The 22,275-nt window shown below is 32.7% G+C and overlaps 1 protein-coding gene across 4 annotated transcripts in view; it reads left to right on the top strand.

Annotated features, from left to right (window-relative positions):
- Nucleotides 1-22,275, top strand: part of ROCK2 (Rho associated coiled-coil containing protein kinase 2) — a 123,889-nt gene that overhangs the window by 73,969 nt on the left and 27,645 nt on the right. For all 4 annotated transcript variants that reach the window (XM_064494729.1, XM_031466579.2, XM_064494730.1 and 1 more), the window contains exons 6-17: nt 8,366-8,510; nt 10,862-11,000; nt 12,969-13,060; nt 13,867-14,026; nt 15,487-15,550; nt 16,192-16,203; nt 18,618-18,697; nt 18,861-18,909; nt 19,479-19,614; nt 19,713-19,804; nt 20,026-20,272; nt 20,640-20,746. In XM_064494729.1, the coding sequence (XP_064350799.1) occupies nt 8,366-8,510; nt 10,862-11,000; nt 12,969-13,060; nt 13,867-14,026; nt 15,487-15,550; nt 16,192-16,203; nt 18,618-18,697; nt 18,861-18,909; nt 19,479-19,614; nt 19,713-19,804; nt 20,026-20,272; nt 20,640-20,746 (1,323 nt within the window). The remainder of the gene's footprint in view (nt 1-8,365; nt 8,511-10,861; nt 11,001-12,968; nt 13,061-13,866; nt 14,027-15,486; nt 15,551-16,191; nt 16,204-18,617; nt 18,698-18,860; nt 18,910-19,478; nt 19,615-19,712; nt 19,805-20,025; nt 20,273-20,639; nt 20,747-22,275) is intronic.

Consider the following 22,275-nt stretch of genomic DNA (forward strand, 5'->3'; position numbering starts at 1 on the left):
CAATCACTCTTCTGTCACAATGTCTGCAATGGCCTTAGTTATCTAGAATTTGTGCTGTACTTACAAGCCGCTTTCATCTGTCTGGGTTTGTGTGTCCCGTCCGCCCAGCTAAAACTTAGCGTCCTTTTGGTTCTTTGGCCTTTTTCACAGGGTGTTATTATGTCTGTTCTTCTTACATTAATCAATGTTTAGTAGTTGGAGTATCTGTACTCAAAGCTCCCTCTTGTGGTATTTATTGTAATATGAAGTGATTAATTTGAAGATAAATATGAAATTATCTTTAATAAACATGAAATATGAGGTAATTTTCTAATACAATGCTAAACTTTTTTATCTCTGTTGTACATAATCAATGATGTTTATATGCTCACTTCCATGAGTGTATTCTAATTTTAATCAAACCAGAAACCTTTAGGAGGGTGCAGAGAAATCATACCACTTGTTTTTAAGGTGAGTAAAGGTGATTTATGGAAAGAAAGGTGTAGAGTGTGAGAGCAGAAGAGTAGGTTAGAATATGGGATTTACAGAATAGTTCTACAAGCACATAAGCGAATACTAAATTAAGCTATTTAAATATCTGAAATTGTCTCTTAATAAGGCAAAGTAAAATGTAGCATATATAATTTTGTTCACTATTTTTAATTCAAGTACACATGGTTGAGTTAATTATGCTCTTTGGCTCATAGCTTATTGTCATTAGTAGTTTATACAAAGGCCCCAATTTTTTCAAAATTATATTTTCTCCCTTTCAGTTTCTGTCTTAATCTCTGTCCCTAATACACAGCTACTGTAATGTGGTTACTGTAAGCTCTTGCAGACTGTTAGTATAGTTTACATATGTATAAATAATATAGTGGATGGTTGTCACTTTGTTTACCTTTTTGACCCAACGCTGTTTTATAGCTCTTCCTGATATATGTAAAAGTAGCTTACTGCTGTTTAGTGTTCTATAGTATCTATTAATTTTATTTATTATTTTTCCTTGTCTTGGATCCCTAAGTCACACTCATCTCTCTGTTACCAGCAAGTACCATGCTGAACATCTTCATACGTGTCTCGTGTCTATTCTTTTTTTTCCTCTCATGCCTATTCTGACAAGGGTTTCCTCTGAATATAAACCCTAGAAGTGAAAATGTTGATTTAACTTTTGCTAATAGTGCATGAGAGATCCTGTCTCCCCCTGTCCTCACTCACCCTTCCTTTTATTCACTCTCTAAATCTTACCAGTTTCATTGGTGTAAGTTAGTAGCTTTTAAACTTTGTATTCATCCTGATAGTTGATGTTAAACCTTTCTCCATATGCTTGTTGGTCTTTTTTGTGAACTTACCTGTGTTGTGTATCTTTTGACGTTTTTAAAATTGGCTTCTTGTTGATGTGCAGGGATTCCTTACATAATCTGGGTGGTGATTCCACAGATAATCACTGATAATCATCTTCCAGTCTGCTACCCATCAGTGTCTTTGAACAGAAATCCTTAATTTTGATAGTAAAATATGTATTTTAAATACGGAACTTTAAAAATGTTTTACCTCAAACCTCCATTCTTCAAGTAATAATAATAATGAGAGCAGTTACATAATGTTGAAGAACAGGGGAGTTTTTTTTTATTAAAACTGTAGTATGTAATTTATAATTTTGTTATGTTGTTAATGTGAATAGTGTTATTGCAAGTTTCAGGTTCATCACTTTGTTTGCCTTTGTTTGATAATTATGGCCTCAATGCCATTAGAAACGTTCATAGTTTCATTCTTACTCATCTTTGTATCTGTAGAAGGGATTGGCAAACTGGAGCACAGGGCCAAATCTGGCCTGTGGCTTGGTATTATATGCTTCCTGTGCTAAAAATCTTTTTTCCATTTTTAAAAGACTGTTTAAAAAAAAAGAAGATATGCAGCAGACACCCTATGTGTCCCACAAAACCTAAAATATTTACTGCCTAGCTCTTTACAGAAAAAAATTTGCTAACCCTTTATCTATAATAAAGACAAAAATGCTTCAATTATTTTTTAGCTCTTCTGGCTTCCTGTAAAACATTATGTCATGGATAAAAGCAAAAATGAAATGTAGCTATAAAACTATAACCTATAAGGACTGAAATGGTTACTATCACAAATAAGAGTAGTGTTTCATTAAGTTCTATCATGGATAGATTGTAGATTACACAGTTTTCTGGATACTGTTATTTTTTCTCTCCCTGAAAAAAATATCTGGGTGTGAGTGAAAGTCACAGTATATTTACATGTAGATTACCTCAGTGACAGCCAAGAAGTACTACTTTAAATTACTTGCATTAATTACGCAAGTTGACTTCCCACTTTGCCAACCATTATGCATTTCATAGCAACCTTTACCACCTTTTAAGGGATGTTTTATGTTAGTATTTTAAATTACTGAAAATAGTATACGATTTTATCCATTAATATTCTGGTGTATACCATTTGATTAAATAGTGGCTGTAAATTTTTAAAAGCTAGTAGGTAAAATGTTACTGTTCTTAACCTTTCTACAAGTGACATCAGTTTTTAAAATATAGGTGTTTCTGCTGATGTCTCTGAAAAACCCTATTTTCTGCAAAATAATACATTTAAAAGAGCATGTTTATGGGAGCAGTAGAGACAGATCATTCAAAAGCTATGCAGCTTTGTAACCAGAGCTCTGATGAAAATAATAATTGGTACCCAGGGAATTGTTGAAATAACAGGCAGCTTTGTGCCTGTTGGTACCACAAAATGCCAGTGGAAATGGGTTTCTAAGCCAGTTGGGCTGTCTTTTTAGATAGAACACAAAAAGCAGAACCTTCCACTAGCCAGGAATCTTACAAAGCAAGGAGGGAATGTGCCTCTCTGAGAAAGGGCCCCCTGGTACAGGTGCTCATTTTCAGTTGTTAAAATGGGTTGAACAGGCTCCTGCCTGTATAGCAGTCAAGCTGAAGCTTTCAGTGCTTCTGATAATTAAGAATTCCATTTACAGTTTTTCTTTTCCACCCTCACAAGAGGCATTTTGAATAGTTTCTTAGATCAACTCCAAGATTTATGATTGACCAATTTTGTGTTTTCAGTATATCTTTTGATATATGATATTTTATCAGTTATTAAACACTGGCTATACTTAGCAAGCACACATTATCTGATCCATTTAAGATAAAGTACTTTTGAGGAAGCTTTTGAAAATGCATACCCGTTTATGTTGCTTTCCAGCTTAAAACCCTTCAGTAGATTTCTGTCACCTACTGAATAAAGTTCAAACTCCTTAGCTAGTCTTATGAAGTTTCTTATGACCCCTACCTACTTCTCAACCTCATTCTATCATTTGACCATTTGTTCAGAGGTCTTAAGTTACATATGGTTCTTTTTATATCATGGTATTTCATGATTCCTAGCCTACATATATGCTGTCAAATATAATCTGATTAGCAAATTCCTACTCACACTCTGAAACTCAGCCTGAAGTTTGCTTATCTTGTGAAATCTTTTTAGGTTGGCTCCTATCCTTTTGACATGTATCTTTTTTGGAGCCTGCCTGCTTGCCTGCCTGCCTTCCATTCTGCCTTCCTCCCCTTCCTCCCTGCCTGCCTGCCTTCCATTCTGCCTTCCTCCCTTCCCTCCTTTCTCTCTCTTTGTCACCATGAGTTGTTGAACACTTACATTTTCTCTCTCCCAGCCTGGAATCAAGCACTTCTGCAAGAAGCTCTAATTCCTTTTATTCAAGAGTGGTATTTAAAAAAATCAATATTTGCTCCCATTTACCATCACATTGAAAAGAATAAAATATCTAGGAATAAACCTACCTAGGGAAGTAAAAGACTTGTACTCCAAAAACTGTAAAACATTGATGAAAGAAATCGAAAGCAACACAAACAGATGGAAAGATATACCATGTTTTCAGATTGGAAGAATCAATATTGTTAAAATGGCCATACTACCCAAGGCAATCTACAGATTCAGTATAATCCCTATCAAATTACCAGTGGCATTTTTTCACAGAATTGGAACAAAAAAATTTAAAATTTTAAAGACCCTGAATAGCCAAAGCAATCTTGAGAAATAACAGCTGGAAGAATCAGGCTCCCTGACTTCAGACTATACCACAAAGCTATAGTAATCAAAACAGTATGGCACTGGCACAATAACAGACACATAGATCAATGGAACAGGATAGAAAGTCCAGAAGTAAACCCACACACTTATGGTCAATTAATGTATGACAAAGCAGGCAAGAATATACAGTGGAGGAAAAGACAGTCTCTTCAATAAGTGGTGCTGGAAAAACTGGACAGCTACATGTAAAAGAATGAAATTAGAACATTCTCTAACACCATATACAAAAATAAACTCAAAATGGATTAAAGACCTAAAAGTAAAGACCAAATACTATAAAACTCCTAGAGGAGAACATAGAACACTCTGACATAAATTGCAGCAGTGTTTTTTTGGATCTGTCACCTGGAGTAATGGAAATAAAAACAAAAATAAACAAATAGAATCTAATTAAATTTAAAAGCTTTTGCACAGCAAAGGGAACCATAAGTAAAACAAAAAGACAACCTAAGGAATAGGATAAAATATTTGCAAACAATGCAACCAACAAAGGATTAATTTCTAAAATATACAAGTGGTTCACACAGCTCAATAGCAAAAAAAAAGCAACCCAATCAAAAAATGGGTAGAAGATCTAAATAGGCACTTCTACAAAGAAGACACACAGACAACAGGCACATGAAAAAAATGCTCAACATCACTAATTATTCAAGAAACGCAAATCAGAGCTACAAGGTACCACCTCACGCTGATCAGAATGGCCATCATTAAAAAGTCTACAAATAATAAGTACTGGAGAAGGTATGGTGAAAAAGAACCCTCCCACACTGTTGGTGGGAATGCAAATTGGTGTAGCCATTATGGAGAACAGTGTGGATGTTCCTTAAAAAACTAAAAACAGACTTACTGTATGATCCTGCCATGTGATTCCTGGGTGTATATCTGGCGAAAACTCTTAATTCAAAAAGATACATGCAGCCCAGTATTCTTAGCATCACTTTTTACAATAGCCAAAACATAGAAGCAACTTAAATGTCCATTGACAGATGACTGGGTATAGAACATGTGAGATACACACACACACACACACACACACACACACACCCCACACAGGAATACTATTCAGCCATAAAAAGGAATGAAATAATGTCATTGGCAGCATGGATGATTCTAGAGATTATCATACTAAGTGAAGTCAGTCAGTCAGAGAAAGACAAATATCATATGATATCACTTATATGTGGAATCTAAAAAATGCTACAAACAAACTTACTTACAAAACAGAAACTTCTCAGACATAGAAAACAAACTTGTGGTTCCCAGCAGGGGAAGGGGGAGGGAGGGATAAATTGGGAGTTTGGGATTGGCAGATATAAACTACTGTGTACAGAATAGTTAAACAAGGTCCTACTGTATTCGGTGAAATATAGGGAACTATATTCAATGGCTTGTAGTAACTTGTAATGAAAAAGAATGTGTGTGTATAAAAATATAACTGAATCACCACACCATATACCAGAAACTAATACAGCATTGTAAATCTACTATACTTCAATAAAAATAAATAAATAAATGTCAGTCAATACTTGGGTACCAGATACACCCATTGCTCCTAGAATGTTATTACTTCTAGGCACTATCAGTGGACATATGTATATTGTATACACTATATTTACTAACCCACATACACACACATGTTCATATTTAATTCTGTACTTATCTGTTTGTATATAAACTATATTAAAAATTAAAGAGTTCATATTGATACTTCAGATTGTAGTCCTGCACCACAGGGTTAATTTTAGTCTTCCTCCTTTCTTTTTTGCACTTTTCCTTTTTTGGACAATGAGAAACCTGTTGTTATCTACACTTGTTCAACCCTAGTATACACATAAAATTTGTTTCAAATTGCCAGTCTCTTACCCCTGTGACAGACAATTTACTAACTAGGATGTATTATGTGCAGATATTTTTGTGTTTAGCAGTATAGCATTCATTTAAAATAACTGTTTTCCAGAGTTACCTAGGTCAGTTCTTTTCTTCCCTACCCTCTTTGGTGTGATTGTGTTGTTTAATTTATGAAACAGGTTCATTTCTTACCATTGGTATTCCATTTAGAGTTACCCCATATCCAGTTGATTTTAATTGTTTAATTTTTGGATATGTGAAGCATTTCTCTGGTTTAAGGGTCAGAACTAAACAAATTGCATTCTTAGAGACGGATCACTGCCTCCTTGTCCTACTTCTCTTTTCCTATATTGGCTTCTTTCTACCCCTTTTCCACTCACCCTCTGTAGATAAATCAATCTTTTTAGTTTCTGGTTTAGCCTTCCTGTATTTCTTTAGAATAGGATGAGAAATTTATCATAAATGTAGATTATATATTCATCGAATTTGAGAATTTCCCAATGAGACAGTGTTTAAATATCCTTTCCAAACATTTACTTAAAAAAGTTTTAACCGTCAATATGCTTGCCAGAAATTGTGGTCAGAATATTAATTTTTTAAAAGCAGAGTACCAGTGACATAGTTTACCTAGTGAAAATTTCTCAGTCCTACCAAAATACTTACTCTGTAAGTGATTGGTTATTCAGACTGATCTCCATCTTACCTTTGCCGTTTTCATCATTGTGAAACTTTACGTTTAGTCATTTGGACTTCACTGCATTTCTTGAACTTGGTTTATATAAAATAATTTTTGTTCCTTTGTTTTTGCCCTTTTTTCTAAGTTTCCATACCAACTTTCTTTCCTTTGAAGCCTAACTTGTCTATCCTTTACAGCCTAACTTTATACCAATTCTTTTTTGTGTCTTACCCTTTTCTCGTCTTCCTCTGAACCTTTGAATGCTAAATAATTTTTCTTTCAGTGGCATTGTTGAGTGTGTGTGTCTGTGTGTGTGTCCAGTTACGTTTTGGCTCTTAAGTCTCGCAAGATCCATTTTTTTGAAGTCTAATTTCTGTGGATACGTGTGAAATGAGATTTTGTTTACCCTGTAAGTCTCTATGTAAAATTTTCCTCCAGTAGAAGTCTAAAATATAGGATAGTTCATGATAAAAATTAACTGTATACCCTGCCTTTTGTAGTCAGGCACTGTCTTCTTCATTTTTTATCCTAAGTAGTAACCCATATAAACCATTACCCTCATAATTTGCTCAATTATTTGCAAAATGTTAATTTTATTAATTAATGTTCAGTCTAAAAATGACCTCTACTTGCTGTATACTTGGAAAAATAAAATCATTGAGTTATTCCTGTTGATTTGAGGAATATAAAGGTTGCTTTTGAAGTGAATTTCCCATATTTAACATATTTTATTACACTTAAATAAAAGTATTTACACAAATCATGTTTATAAATACATTAAACTTCCTTTTACCAAGGTGGTCATAATACTTAGTGTTTTGGTAGTTTGTATAGATTCCTTAGAAGGAATGTAGGTGACACATTCTTTACTGGGCAGGTAAAGGAAATGAAGGGCATTTAGACTAATATGTAAAATCTTTGCAAGTTTGAACAGAGCTGGAGATGAACAAGTGTTACTCAGCACTGTACTGCTGTATCCTATAGTGGTTTAATCTTGCAAAATATACAGATAATACAAATATATATAATACACATGCTACAAAATACACACATAGTTCATATCTACAATGGTTCTTACCCTTGTCAAAAAGACATCAGATAGGGATTATCTTATTATTCACTGAAACTAAACATAGAAAGGGGTGTTTTTATCATTTTGCCAAATATCTTGATGCTGCAGCTCTGTATTCTAAATATACAACCTGGAGGTGTGGCTCTCAAACTATTAAGATCTTGATTTAAACATTTGATCTGTTTCCTCCAGTTTTTTCTTGGTCTAAGAAGAACCATTTTCTTTTATCCATCCTCTAGAGGCCTTAATCTTAATTACTGCAGTTTCTTCGGAAATATCAAAGCTTCCTTTCTCTAATGATTCTTTTCTTTTCCCCAGATTAGGTGCCTTAAGACCACATTTTGTACTTCCCTTGTAACTTATAGTGTAAGAAAAAGAAACAAAAAAATGTAGATTTACATGGAATTCCCATGGAGTTGACCACCTTTGATGAAGCCTCCTGTATCTCAGAGTTCGAAAATTATCCCTGATCTCCCATAATCCAGACATTTGTATGCATTTTATAATGTATTTATCCCCTGTCCTCCCAAAGCCATGTCAACAATGAAGGTCTGTTGGTAGCAATGTATAGTCACTGTATCTGTAAGAATAAATGAATTAGTTTTGCTTATGCGTATATGTGTTTACACACATTTTATATACATCTTTTTTTCTTTTTGTACTTTACCCAGACAGGCATGGTGCATTGTGATACAGCAGTTGGAACACCTGATTATATATCACCTGAAGTTCTGAAATCACAAGGGGGTGATGGTTACTATGGGAGAGAATGTGATTGGTGGTCTGTGGGTGTTTTCCTTTTTGAGATGCTGGTGGGTAAGTAAATATTTTAACTTGTTCTTTTTTCAAAACCCATCTTATAATACTGTATTTCTAAGTCAAGAATTTGAGACTGTAAGGATAATGATTAATTGCCTCTGTCCTAGGGAAGAAGTGGAATTTCTAGAAACTTTGAATTAATGGTTTCTGGTATGACTGATTATTGTAAAATTAAAACCAAGCTTCATCCTGCCACAGTGATTGTGCAGAATTTGAAAGGACTTAAAATTATACTGCTGGAAAGTAGTCCTCCAATAGACGTTTTTGTATTAACAAAATATTAGAACAAGAAGCAAGTTTACAGCTACAGTGGGCCTTCCTTCTAAGATTTTCTTAATCAGTAGTATTTATTGTAAATATTTGAAATTATAAGGCTGTTAGTACTTGTTTCAATAATAATAGAGAACTGAAAGTACTTTGTTTATGTAATTATGTAATTTTTGTAAGCTGTATTTCTTATATTTATTACTTATATATATATTCAGTGATTCCAGTAAAACAAATCATAAATATAATTATTGACCATTTGACTATCAAGATTAATGTATTTTATAATGTTTCGATCTCAGAAAACTCAGAGGCAAGTTTAATAATTTCTTTCACTTTGACCAAATCAAAATTTGAAAGGCTCATGTATTTCAAAACTTTTATTATATCATAGATTTCATTTTTTAAATTCCTAAGTACTAGAGTCACAGAAATATCTTCTGACCAAGGTAGCCAGTGACTGAATTACCTGGCTTAGGGATGAGGCGAGATGTAGCTAAGTCTTCTTTTCTGAAGCAAATGTGTTAAGGCTAATATCATTATATGAAATGACTTTAGAATTGAAAATGTAATTTTAGAAGTTGGGGAATTTATTCTCTAGGAGATGACTCTAAAAGAAATTGGTAATGTAAATCTATAAAATCTGTATAATAATTGAGTATGCTTGTTGCTTTAAAAAATCAGAAGAAATTTAAGTAACAATTAGTCATGGAACTTTTTGTGACATAAAGTGCCTTCTCTTGATGACCATCTGTGTATGTGTAGCATTTATGTTGCTGTGCCTAGTCTCATGTCATGCTGTGACCTACTTTGTTTTCGACCTTTGTCTTTGTTGTGGGTCTCTTCAAACACACCACATATTCTCAGCTAGCTGTCTCTTCTCCGCACCCCTGGGTCCTAGCTGATGGTGCATGAGATATGTCTTACAATCTTTTGAAAGTAGAATATATTCCTTCATTTGCCTAGAGTCTCCTAGGGATTTAAAAAATACTGTACTTTGGAGGAAGTCCCATGACTCATTTGAAGAGACCAATTAAACCTCCTACTACTGTTTTTAACTTAGAGCTGAATTTAATGAGTTTGAATGGCACTGATTTGCAGTATTCTTTGCCTGCTCTGGTGCTTGCTCAGGTTGGTTGGCACTGGACTTCATTTAAAGGAATCCACTGCAGTTAAAATCTTGAATTCAAAGCTCTCCTCTACCACCCTTTGCAAACAATAACTACCGAGTACCGCTTTTTGGCTGATTTAGGAAAGTCTGGTTTGTATTAAGGGGACTTGTAGTTAAGGCATTCTGGCAAGGCCTTTAACCCTTGTGGCTTTAGATGAATACTGGCCAAAATGATGCCTTGAACTTTTTCTGTCTTTACACTTGCCTCTTTATCACAGTCATTAGTTAGCAGGAACACTGTATTGGAAGACTTTCTGCCATTTTCAACTCTAGGTGTGTCAATTTAGGCAAATTACACATCATCTATCTGGGCCTAGCTACCTCATGTAAAGTGACAGGGCTGATCTAACTTTTAGAGCTGCACTGTCTAGTCTGTCACGATGAAAATGGTTTATCTCTACACTGTTCAGTATAGTAGGCACCTGCCACATCAAGCGCTTGAAATGTGGCTGGTATGACTAGGGAACTAAATTTTTCATTTTATTTAATTTTAATTAATTTTAACTTTAAATTGCCACATGTGGCTAGTGACTACTGTATTATACAACACAACTCTGGAGAGTAATCTCAAAAGGCTGATTCAGCTGAAGCATTAGAAGACTCACTGATCTGACCCCACCTAGTAATCTTTTAAATTATTCAATAAATTGGTTTTTTTTCCTATTATACATTAAAAAATCCAACAAATTCTAACAAGAGCTAGTATTGATTTTATTTTGCTCTTAAAGTTCAGTGGTTAATCGGTATGGTTAAAATTTAAATATATTCTTGATGTGTGGCTGAGATTCCCCATAGACCTTTTGTTCTTCCATGAATGTGAAAATTTTAAATTTAACATATTAAATATTAGGTAAAAAATTTTAGTTTGTATTCTATATTACATTCTGTGTCTTCTTTCTTGGAATTTTAGGAGACACTCCATTTTACGCAGATTCACTTGTAGGGACATACAGCAAAATCATGGATCATAAAAACTCACTATGTTTCCCTGAAGATGCAGAAATTTCTAAACATGCGAAGAATCTCATCTGTGCCTTCTTAACAGATAGGTAATATGCATTTGATTTCTTTGTAGAAAATCCTTTAACTTTTGGATTTATAGAAATGAAAGCATACCTAACTCTTATTTACATACGAAATCAATCTTTCTCTTTATCCAAATTGCATTTAATTCTGGCTTATCCTTTTCCTACTTCTGAGCCTGGTGTTGGGTTACCCCTGTCATTTTGTATGTGCAGCTCAATGGTAATCTAACTCTAATCTTAACCCTCATGTCCAAAAAGAGAAAAATAGAACTTTGTAAAATAAATGCATTTGAGAGAAATAAAACTGTTTTTTTCATATTTTAGCCTCTAAGGTGATTAAGCTATATTGCTCTTGATTGTATAACTTTTGAGAGAAGAAAATTTTGTGTAGATAAATACTCAAAAACTAATAATCTTAAAAAATACCTGTGGTTGACTTGGGAGTGCCTCCTTCCCAGTCCTTTTAATTTGGATTTGAATGTGAGCAGCTCTGTCCTGGAAAGTCTATATTTCTCAAAACAAAACAGATGAACATTGTTGTGAAAACCTACCTCAAAAAGAGAAGCTAGAAAGCTTTTCAGAGTTTCTTCCTTGCCCTCTCTAGTCAGTTCTTTCCTGGTTTCCCATTTCATATTTGTGATAGGAGCCAAAGGACCAGGACATACCAGTGGATGCTTGCACCTCAGTCTAGACTTAACTCACTAGCTTTATGATTTTAGGAAAATTATTTTAACTTTGAGGGGAATAATTTTACTCATTCTTCAAATGATGAGATCAGATTAGATGATAGCTAAAGGCATTTCTAGCTCTAAGGTGCTATGACTCCTCTGCACACCTTGTTGTTTGTTAGCCAGTTGCTGTTACAAGCAGTCCTGCAGTGACTGTCCTCATACATTTATATTTGCATACTTTCTGTAGGATAAAAATCTTAAAGGTGGATTTCTGGGATGCACATTTTAAAATCTACCTACTTGAGTTGCAGATTTGACCCCCGTTATTAATAATTGTGTCCCTAATTGTCATCAAACTAAGTGTTATGAATTTTTCCTTTTTCCACACAAAGCAAGGAAAATTATTTATATTTTTCTTCATGAGAGAGCTTAATCATTTTTATATGTTTATCAATGATTTGTAAAAGAAAACTTTAAGATTATTAATTACCTGATTAATAAACAATTTATGCTGATAAACTCAAATTCTGTATAATGTTTTATTTGAGGACTGGACAATGGGCTTGATGGGGGATGACCATAATTTGTGTTGAAACGTAAAATATAAAACAGTTTGATATAGTGTATGTTAATAAACAGAATTTAGTGGCATTAGTGTGGCTAGGAGCACTTCCCTCTAAAGTTCATAGGTTTTCATGTTTATATTAAACATAACTCCAGGGGCATATTAAGAAAACAGATAGTTTTTATTTCCATACAGTTTTCATTGAAAACTCGAAAGGTCAGAGAATAAAATTATTAGTAACATTTTTCTTATGTTGACAATGATAATTTTAATATAAGTGTAATGTATATTTATATTTAATAATTTATATTTAATATAAGTATAGAGATATCCAGAGCAAATATGGATAGCTTCAAACATAATATATGAGTTCTTTTTAAGAAGGGGAGAGAATTTTTTAAATAACATTTTATTAGAGAGATTTTGAAAAACTCTTCTGTGTCAAAAGTTACACCTCCATCCATTTTACATCCTGAAGTTGGTCTTGTGGTTTTGGCACACACTGGTGATTTTTTTTAATTAAAAGTCTCATATGTACTTTTGACACAAAGTATAGATGGAAACATGTTTTCTTTTCCATAGCATTTACTATCATATACTATAAAATTGAGATTGCTTATTTTTGAGAAACATTTAAGCTGAAGCTTTTAATCTCAGACTCATTTGTGATCCTTATTTCATTTCGATTCTTGTTGAGATGAGTTGTATTTATAATATCTTACTCTTTATAATACAATTTTTAACTGCGTTGTTTAGGGAGGTACGACTTGGGAGAAATGGGGTAGAAGAAATCAAACAACATCCTTTCTTTAAGAATGATCAGTGGAATTGGGATAACATAAGAGAGAGTAAGTCAATAAATTTAAATATTTTAAATATTTCCATTCCAGCGCATTTTAAATCTCAAAAATTGATCCCTCTTTTGAATTAACAAATATGTCTGGAACACTTAATGCTAATTTTTAAATTGAGAGGTTTCATTTCAGTTTGTTCTGAAGCAATATTTATAACTAAATTAATATTACCTCAGTATCTTAACAAACTAGTATGTATTTATTTCCTGCTGCTTCTATAATAAATATTATAGGTTTCTTAATTTGTCAAGCTAAGTTTTATGGCCCTTAATAATTTTCAGATTGGGGAAAATATAATTCTTTAATTCAAATATTTGAATTAATGAATCAGTAATTATTTATGGAAACCGTACTTTGGTGAATACTAGGATAAACATAGTAATTCATTTTAAATTTATGTGTACTTGATATTAATTCATCTTAAGAGTAAGAAGTATTTCTGCTTAAAGAATGTAGAAAACTGAAGACTAAAGAATGTTTACCAAGTTATTACTGCTTGTAATTTTAATACCTAGAATAATATATGCTTTCCTTATTTAATTGATTTACCTATGTTTAAAACTGATCTAATATAATCATAAAACACCTACAAAATTTTAAATCTTTGAAATGATAAAATAGTCTATTACTAAAATTTTTTATAGTAAATCATAGTATTGTTAATTAATCACATATCTCTATATGTTAATATTAATATATTAATAATACAAAATGAGTAATACAAAACAAGATGAGGGTGGTTTATATTTTTTCATCATATATATTATTATTAAATAATTTTTTTTTTTTCCTTTTAATAGCGGCAGCTCCTGTGGTACCTGAACTCAGCAGTGACATAGACAGCAGCAATTTTGATGATATTGAAGATGACAAAGGAGATGTGGAAACCTTTCCAATTCCTAAAGCTTTTGTGGGGAATCAGCTGCCTTTTATAGGATTTACCTATTATAGAGAAAATTTGTATGTGATTTGTTTTGTTACACTTTTATTGTTTTTAGCATCTAGCTATAAAGAATTATCTTAACTTTGAGACTCTGAATTATGGAAGATAAAGTGTTAATTTGTTTTAAACTGAATTTTTTCAATGACTATTATGATATTCATTTACAAATGAATGTAAGGCAGTGTTCTGTATTCTTTGGGGGATATAGATTAAGACCAAATACCTGCTTTTGAAGGAGCTTGTCAACTAATGAAGGATATAAGGGAATTACATAGTCATAATGAAGGGTAGAATGTGATACTTGCCTTAAGAAAGGTACCAAAAAGATCTGAGATGGTTCAGACAAAAAATAAAAGTCACATCTCTTTGGGATGAGGGTAGGGGGAAGTCAGGTAAGACTTCAGGGAAGAGGTGGTATTTTAGTCTAAAGATAAGAAAAGGTTTTGAGTGGCCAAGACATAGGGAGGTTAGGTGAGTGTGTTGGGGAAATTAACAGTGGGAGCAAAAGCTTGTCATGTAAGCATAGGTTGGGAGCAGAGTAGTCTAGTCCAGCAGGGCTCAAATACAGGGTGTGTATCACTGTTGTATGACCACTTGGAGGACTCAGACTGTGGTTTTCTTGCCTGTAATCCCTCCATCTAGTGCAGAGCTTGGCACAGGATCAGTCCATAAATATTGGTCAGTGAGTATTGGGTATAAGATTAGAAAATAGATAGGAATTGGAATTTAGGGAAAGACAGGGCAAGAATAGTAAACAGTTGATTGTTATATGCTGTGGGAAGAGACTTTTGACTTTGACAGGCAGTGAGGAGCCACTGAAAACTGTTAAATAGTTGAGTGAAGCACTAAAGACATTTGAGAAACATATTTATGAAATTTTTGATACTAACATGTATGTAATGGTTGAGGAGATCAACCATTACAGTTTGCCCAGGACTGAGGGGTTTCCTAGGATGTAGTGTGGGACTTTAATGCTAAAATCGAGAAAATCCCAGGCAAACAAGGATGAGTTGTTCATCTGCTAAAGACAGTATTCTGAAAACTATTGTAATACTAACTAAAATGAGAATATCAGTGCCAGGAGAAACCCAAGCATGTTTTATAAGCAGCGAGTAAGGACCCAGTTAAGAGAAACTGACAGTTAAATAGAAGTGATGATTTATGTATTATGACCTGGAGATCAAGAGATGTTATCTTTGAAAAGGAGGAGAGACATCCCTTTCTAGAAAATTTCTAGAAAAGAAGAATAAAATACTTACTCAAAATGAGAGGAAGTGGGGAAGTGATTCCAGCCTCAACAATGTTAAGACTAGAACATCTGAAAGAATGAGAGGGAAATATAGCTTCATTTAATAATATATATTGAAGTGAAAAGAAAAAGTCTTCGTGGTTGGAATTTAATTCTGAGAATAACTCAGTATTAGAAAATGAATTAAAATGACATGCAAAAGAATTTATTTCCTGCCTTTCCTTCTAGGTTATTAAGTGACTCTCCTCCCTCTTGTAGAGAAAATGATTCAATACAGTCAAGGAAGAATGAAGTATGTATAAAATTTTACTACTCTGTTTTAATCACATGTTCAAGTATTTTAGTAGTATCTATGCATTTTAAAAGTTCACTGATGCTACTTTTAGATAGCATTTTTTGTTGCAGTCCAGTTCAGCATAACATTGAAATGATTCATATTTGACAAGAATCATTGTGTGAGATCCAAGGGCTAGTAAAAAGATAATTAATTATACGTGGGTTTAGGCTTAGTTTTAGTAGCAAAAGTGATGGAATAGGTTTACAGGCAGCTGTATTTTCTATTAGTTAGGAAATACTTTAAGTATTATAAAAGAATATAAATAATTAGCTATAAGAATACAGAAATAGTGGAGAGATTTAAATTTTGAATATTTATCAATCAATTCATATGAAGGATAGTTTTATCAAACTCTTATAATTTTTTAAAAAAAGTTTTATGTACTGTTATTTTGTGACATCTATAATTTGTAACTGCATACAGAGCTAAATCATACACACATATATACACATAAATGAGGATGCTAAACATATTTCTCTTCAAAACTTATAAAAACTAAAAAGAATGGGTAAGATAATTTTGGTATGATTTGTGTTTTAGGCATTTTACAGAGCATAACAAGCATTTTTATTTTTGTTTTGTTTTGTTTTAAATAGGAAAGTCAAGAGGTATGTTGAAGTCAAATATGTTGAAAAACAGAAACACTCACCGCTCTGGCGCTGTTTTGATATAATCATGTTCTACCTAGCTTTGGAGTACTTCATCTACCCAAGAGAGAATTTCCCAACCTTTTTTCTACCAAGTATTCCTTTCATAATTGCTCTTATGTCTCTGTTGTTTAAAATATGTATTATGTAATTTTCTTCTTTTTATTTATTAAGGATATATAACTAGCAGCAAGAACTTTTGATTAGCTTGTGATAACTGTTGTGATCAAATTATACTAATGCAGTAGCAGCCAAAAGCTGTTAAACTTGACTAGTTTACTGGCCTATATTTTCTTACTAGGGAAATAAACAATTTTGCTTAAGATACATGAAATATTTAAGAAATCATGGAGAACCTAATAAAGCATAGTGGAAAGAACATTGGCCTTGGAATCTAACAGACTTGGGTCTATTTTGGGCACTGCCACTTACTAGCTGTTAACCTTTTTCGGATTTCTTTATTGAATAGGCATAACACTACCCATCTTTTTAGTTTTTGTTAAAACTAATGGGACAATATTTGTAAAGTGCCTCCTGCTATTATACTTAAAACACAAAAGGAACTCAAAAATTTTATTCTTTATAAAGGCAATAATGCTCCAAAAATGGATTATTTACTATTTTCTGTACTTTACTACTACTAAAGTTAGTTTAAAGATTAACGTATCAGGCTGATAAGAAGAGTTAAGTATGGCAAGATGACTTGTAATTAATTAGCTGTCATTTATCCAAAAGAGTTATTGATGACAACTTTTTGCCATGTTGTGCCTGGCACAGTGTAGGAAGATATAAAGAAGAGCTTATATTCTTTTTCTTTTCTTTTCTTTCCTTTTTTTCTTTTTTTGAGATAAAATTAGTGTGTAACATTATATAAGTTTCAGGTGTACAGCATTATGATTCTGCATCTGTGTCCTTTGCAATGTGATCATCACCAAAAGTCTAGTAATCATCCATCACCATACGTTAGACCCCCTTCACTCATTTTGTTCACCCGCAACCCCCTTTCCCTCTGGTAACAACCAGTCTGTTCTCTGTCTTTGAGTTTTTTTCTGTTTTTTTCTTTCCTTTTTAAAAATTTGTTTCCACATAGATGATACCATACAGTTTTTGTCTTTCACCTTCTGACTTCTTTCACTTAATGTAATACCCACAAAGTTCATCCATGTTGCAGATGGCAAGATTTCATTCTTTCATATGGCTGACTAGTATTCCAGTGTTTACATGTACCACACTGTCTTTATCCATTCATCCATCGATGGATACTTAGGTTGTTTCCATCATATCTTTGCTATTGTAAATAATGCTGCTGTGGACATTAGGGACATATATCTTTTCGAATTAGTGTTTTCATATTCTTCAGATAAATTCCCAGAAGTGGAATAGTTGGATTGTATGGTATTTCTGTCCTTATTTTTTTGAAGAATCTACATATATTTTCTGTAGTGGCTGTACCAATTTATGTTCTCATCATCAGGGCACAGGGTTCCCTTTTCTCCACATGCTCTCCACCTTTTGTTATTTCTTGTCTTTTTGATGATAGCCATTCTAACAGGTGTGAGGTAATTAATATTTTATTGTGTATTTCATTTCATTTGCATTTCCCTAATAATTAGTTATTTTGGGCATCTTTTCATGTCTGATGGCTATCTGTATGTCTTCTCTGGAAAATGGGAAGATCTTACATTCTTATTTTTTAATAAATTTTTACTGAAGTATAGTCAGTTTACAATGTTATATCAATTTCTGGTGTACAGTATAATACTTCAGTCATATAGGAACATACATATATTTGTCTTCATATTTTTAACCATAAGTTACAAGATATTGAATATAGTTCCCTGTGCTATACAGTATAAACTTGTTTATCTATTTTATATATAGTAGTTAGTATCTGCAAATCTCAAACTCCCAATTTATCCCTTCCCACCCCATTTTAAGAATATATTAATATATTTTTAGCATGTTCAAATATTCCAAATACTTGTTTCAAATATAGACCTTTTATCTATTACCTTATAAGCACAAATGTTGACAGTGTTTTTAAATAAATAATCTAAAAAAGAACAATGAAGGATATCAGAGGATATCCTTTATTCATAATGAATAAGAAACTTGACATCATAGAAGAATTCTGCTGCAATTAAAGCATCTCGTTTTCATGTTTACATAGTGTGTTTATACATACACTTGTACTATGATAGTCAGAAAGAAGAGATGGAGGATTTTTTTCCCTCTGTCAATAAAAATCACATTAAGAAGGTGCAACTACTATACCTTATTAAGTTGAAAGAAAAGAGAAGATTCTCATTGTTTTAAGCCTCTCATCTTTTAAATGTGATCAAACTTTATAATTACAGTTTCTTACTTTCTGACAGATTCAGAAAAAACTGTACACATTAGAAGAACACCTTAGCACTGAGATACAAGCCAAAGAGGAACTAGAGCAGAAGTGCAAGTATGTTGTGTAGATAATTAAATGTTATATTTTAAAATATAAGTTTAAACATTTTACTAAAAAAGGAGAGCTACAAAGTAATTATATAATTATTTTACAATTTATGGTAAAGTCTTTATTGTAAGTTAGAGAGTTATTTACTGTTCCCTTTGAAACTTTTTAGATCTGTTAATACTCGTCTAGAGAAAGTAGCAAAGGAGCTAGAAGAAGAGGTAAAGTTGCTCTACACTTTTATTAACATTTTTGTTCATAAAAAGCTTTGATGCCTAACTTATCTGCAGAGTTCTCTTGGTACCATATTAATACATGTCTTGATATATAGTAAAATCTGCCTTGTATCATTGGTGGACAGAGCTCAGATTAGAGGGTAACCTTAATAATAGCCTACTTTTGTTGTGTTTTTACAAATGAGTTAATTTAGCATACATAGATATTTCAAGTTAAAAAATTGTATTCATGTTAATGACATGGCTTAAAATAGAAATTGACGGTTGTTTCTTTTTTTATTTAGACTCATAGTTTGTATTAAGTAAAGATGGTTCAGTGGTGATGGAATGTTATGGAAATTTTGACTTTTAATAGTAAACAGAACACTTATGGTCTTGCTTATTTAAGAATAGTATACTATTTTAAAAACAGAAAATGTAGTTTTGACAAAATAGCAGTTAATAGCTTTTTTAAAGGTCTTTTTATAATCTATTTGCTGTAACTGGAATATTTTTGTTTCTATTTGATTTTTATACATATTTTCCTTTGACAATAACCTCAAGCATTATTTCAGATTAACTTACGGAAAAATGTGGAATCAGCATTAAGACAATTAGAAAGAGAAAAGGCGCTTCTTCAGCACAAAAATGCAGAATACCAGCGGAAAGCTGATCATGAAGCAGACAAGAAACGAAATTTGGAAAATGATGGTTTGTGGTGTAGATTATTAAATACTTACTAAGAAAAAATTAAGTGTTTGTGTATGTGTGTGTGTTGAAGCTTGCCACTAAAATGCTTTTTATCATAGTTAACAGTTTAAAAGATCAACTTGAAGATTTGAAAAAAAGAAATCAGAACTCTCAGATATCTACTGAGAAAGTGAATCAACTCCAGAGACAAGTAGGTTGATCCCAATGTATAATAAGTATATTGAATTTTATTTATGACTGTCTGTTAACATTTATTTTAATTCGCAGTATTCTAAAAGGGAAATCATTAGGAAAGTATTTTTAAGTTTTTGTCTATTTTAAATAGTTTGTAATGGGATAATAAATTGTAGTATTTTCATCATATATACCTGTATTTGTTGTTGTTTTGTTTGATTTTGAATGGAATAACAGCTGGATGAAACCAATGCTTTGCTGCGAACAGAATCGGATACTGCAGCCCGGTTAAGAAAAACCCAGGCAGAATGTTCAAAACAGATTCAGCAGCTGGAATCTAACAATAGAGATCTACAAGATAAAAACTGCCTGCTGGAGACTGCCAAGTTAAAACTTGAAAAGGAATTTATTAATCTCCAGTCAGTTCTCGAATCTGAAAGGAGGGACCGAACCCATGGATCAGAGATTATTAATGATTTACAAGGTATTAAAGAAGAGCTTGCACTTGAATTCATCTTAATGATTTGTGTTTTTAGATGATGGATAATGTGCTGAATATACTACTGAATATACTACTCTGTTATGTAAAGTTAGGATTTAGAAAGAAATACATTGATAACAAAATTTTATGAATGAAAGATTTACCTTCAAATAGTATGAAGTATTTTTAGTAATATACCACTTCTGAAAGTGGTAGATTTGATTCCAGTTGGATTAACTAAAGCACCCTACTAACAATCATAAAAGTTCTGCTTAAAAATAACACTGTTAAAATATATGAATTCTTAATTTTTTATTCTTAATATGTACACTATATGAGTTTACTGTTTTTAAAAATGTTACAATTTTAGGTAGAATATCTGGCCTAGAAGAAGATTTAAAGAATGGCAAAATCTTATTAGCAAAAGTAGAGGTGGAGAAGAGACAACTACAGGAGAGATTTACTGATTTGGAAAAGGTAAAACATGTTAAGTTTTGTATTTGTGTAAGAAAATGACTAGAGTTTCGGGTTGAAAAACTCATTCTAAAATAAGGGAAATTAGTAACTAAAATATTTCTGAATACTCATGGACTTTTTAATATTTACACTTGATTATGTAAACTAGGGATATATATTTTAAGGTTTACTATAACACTGTACAAGCAGCCCTTAGTATGTTAGATACTTCGGAAGGGAAGGATTCTCCTGGAGTATATATAACGAAGATGCTTCTCTCTAGGCATCCAAAGGAAACGCGGATTTTTGACTTACACCATTTCTTTAAAATAGCATAAAGTTATCATGGCTTTTCATTCAGAAGTTTAAAAAAAATACTGTAAGCCAGGAATAATTTCTAGGCTCTATGCAGTTAATATTTTATTTTCATGCATTTTTTTATTTGTTCATTTAAGTATTTAGTGTATCATATGTATTAGAAATATGAGGATGCGGTCCTTGCCCTTAACAATCTCACAGTCTAATGAGTAATTTGTAAAGTAATGTAAAGCACACAGATAATTCTAGTACAATGTGGTGAGTAGAATGATGGAGGTATGGGCAGGGTATATTGGGTGCACAGAATGAGTCCCTAATCTGACAGGGCAGGATTGGTTGCCAGGATAAAGGCACATTCTGAGTTGGGGAGTACAGTGTGAACATAAGAGGATAGAAAATTAAAAAGTCATAGTAGGTTTATTTAAGTACAAACTGTTCAATATTTCTGGCGTATTAGCACAGGGGTCAACAAATTTTAATCTTTTAAGGGAAAAGCAGTAAATATTTTAGGCTTTGCAGGCCATATGGTCTCTGCTCCAAGTATGTGAAAAAATGGGCATGGCTATGATCTAATGAAATTTTATAAAACTAGACATCAGGCTGAAACTGCCCTGAGGACCACAGTATGTTCCTCTTGTTGAGTGTGAGGAATTCACTGGCCAGAGTGAGGTTTCAGAGGTAGGCATGAACTAGATCATGCAAGATAATTGAATACTCTGTTAAAAAACTTAGTTGCTCTAAGTAATAGACTAGCCACTGAACGGTTTTAAATTACATGATTTTTATTAGAGGTACTTTTAAGATAGATCACTGTGTGCCATGTGGACAGCAGGTTTGAGGAGGACAAAATGAAGTAGTTAGACTAGTCAGAGGCTTTTTCAGTAAATCAGATAATGGAGACTTAACTGTAACTAGTACAGTAGTTCAAAGGGTGGAAAATAGGGATGAATCTGAGAAATATTTGGCAGCATTTAGTGATTCGTTAGATGTATTGTGTGAATAGTACTCAAGGGTGAGTTCCAGGTTCCTAGTTTGTGATGAAACCTATATTCGTGCCATTAATTAATAACGAATAAAGGAGAAATAGCTCTTTTATTAGAGCTATTTAAAATATATTTAGAGCTGTATAAAATATATTGATAAATATATTTTAGTCCCAAGTTTGAGGTACCGAGGTACCTGGGAGACAGCCAAGTTAGCATGTCTGCAAAGCAGTAAGCTCTGGTAGTAGC

The sequence above is a fragment of the Camelus dromedarius genome, chromosome 15 (genome assembly GCF_036321535.1).
Source record: "Camelus dromedarius isolate mCamDro1 chromosome 15, mCamDro1.pat, whole genome shotgun sequence".
NCBI classification, from domain to species: domain Eukaryota; kingdom Metazoa; phylum Chordata; class Mammalia; order Artiodactyla; family Camelidae; genus Camelus; species Camelus dromedarius.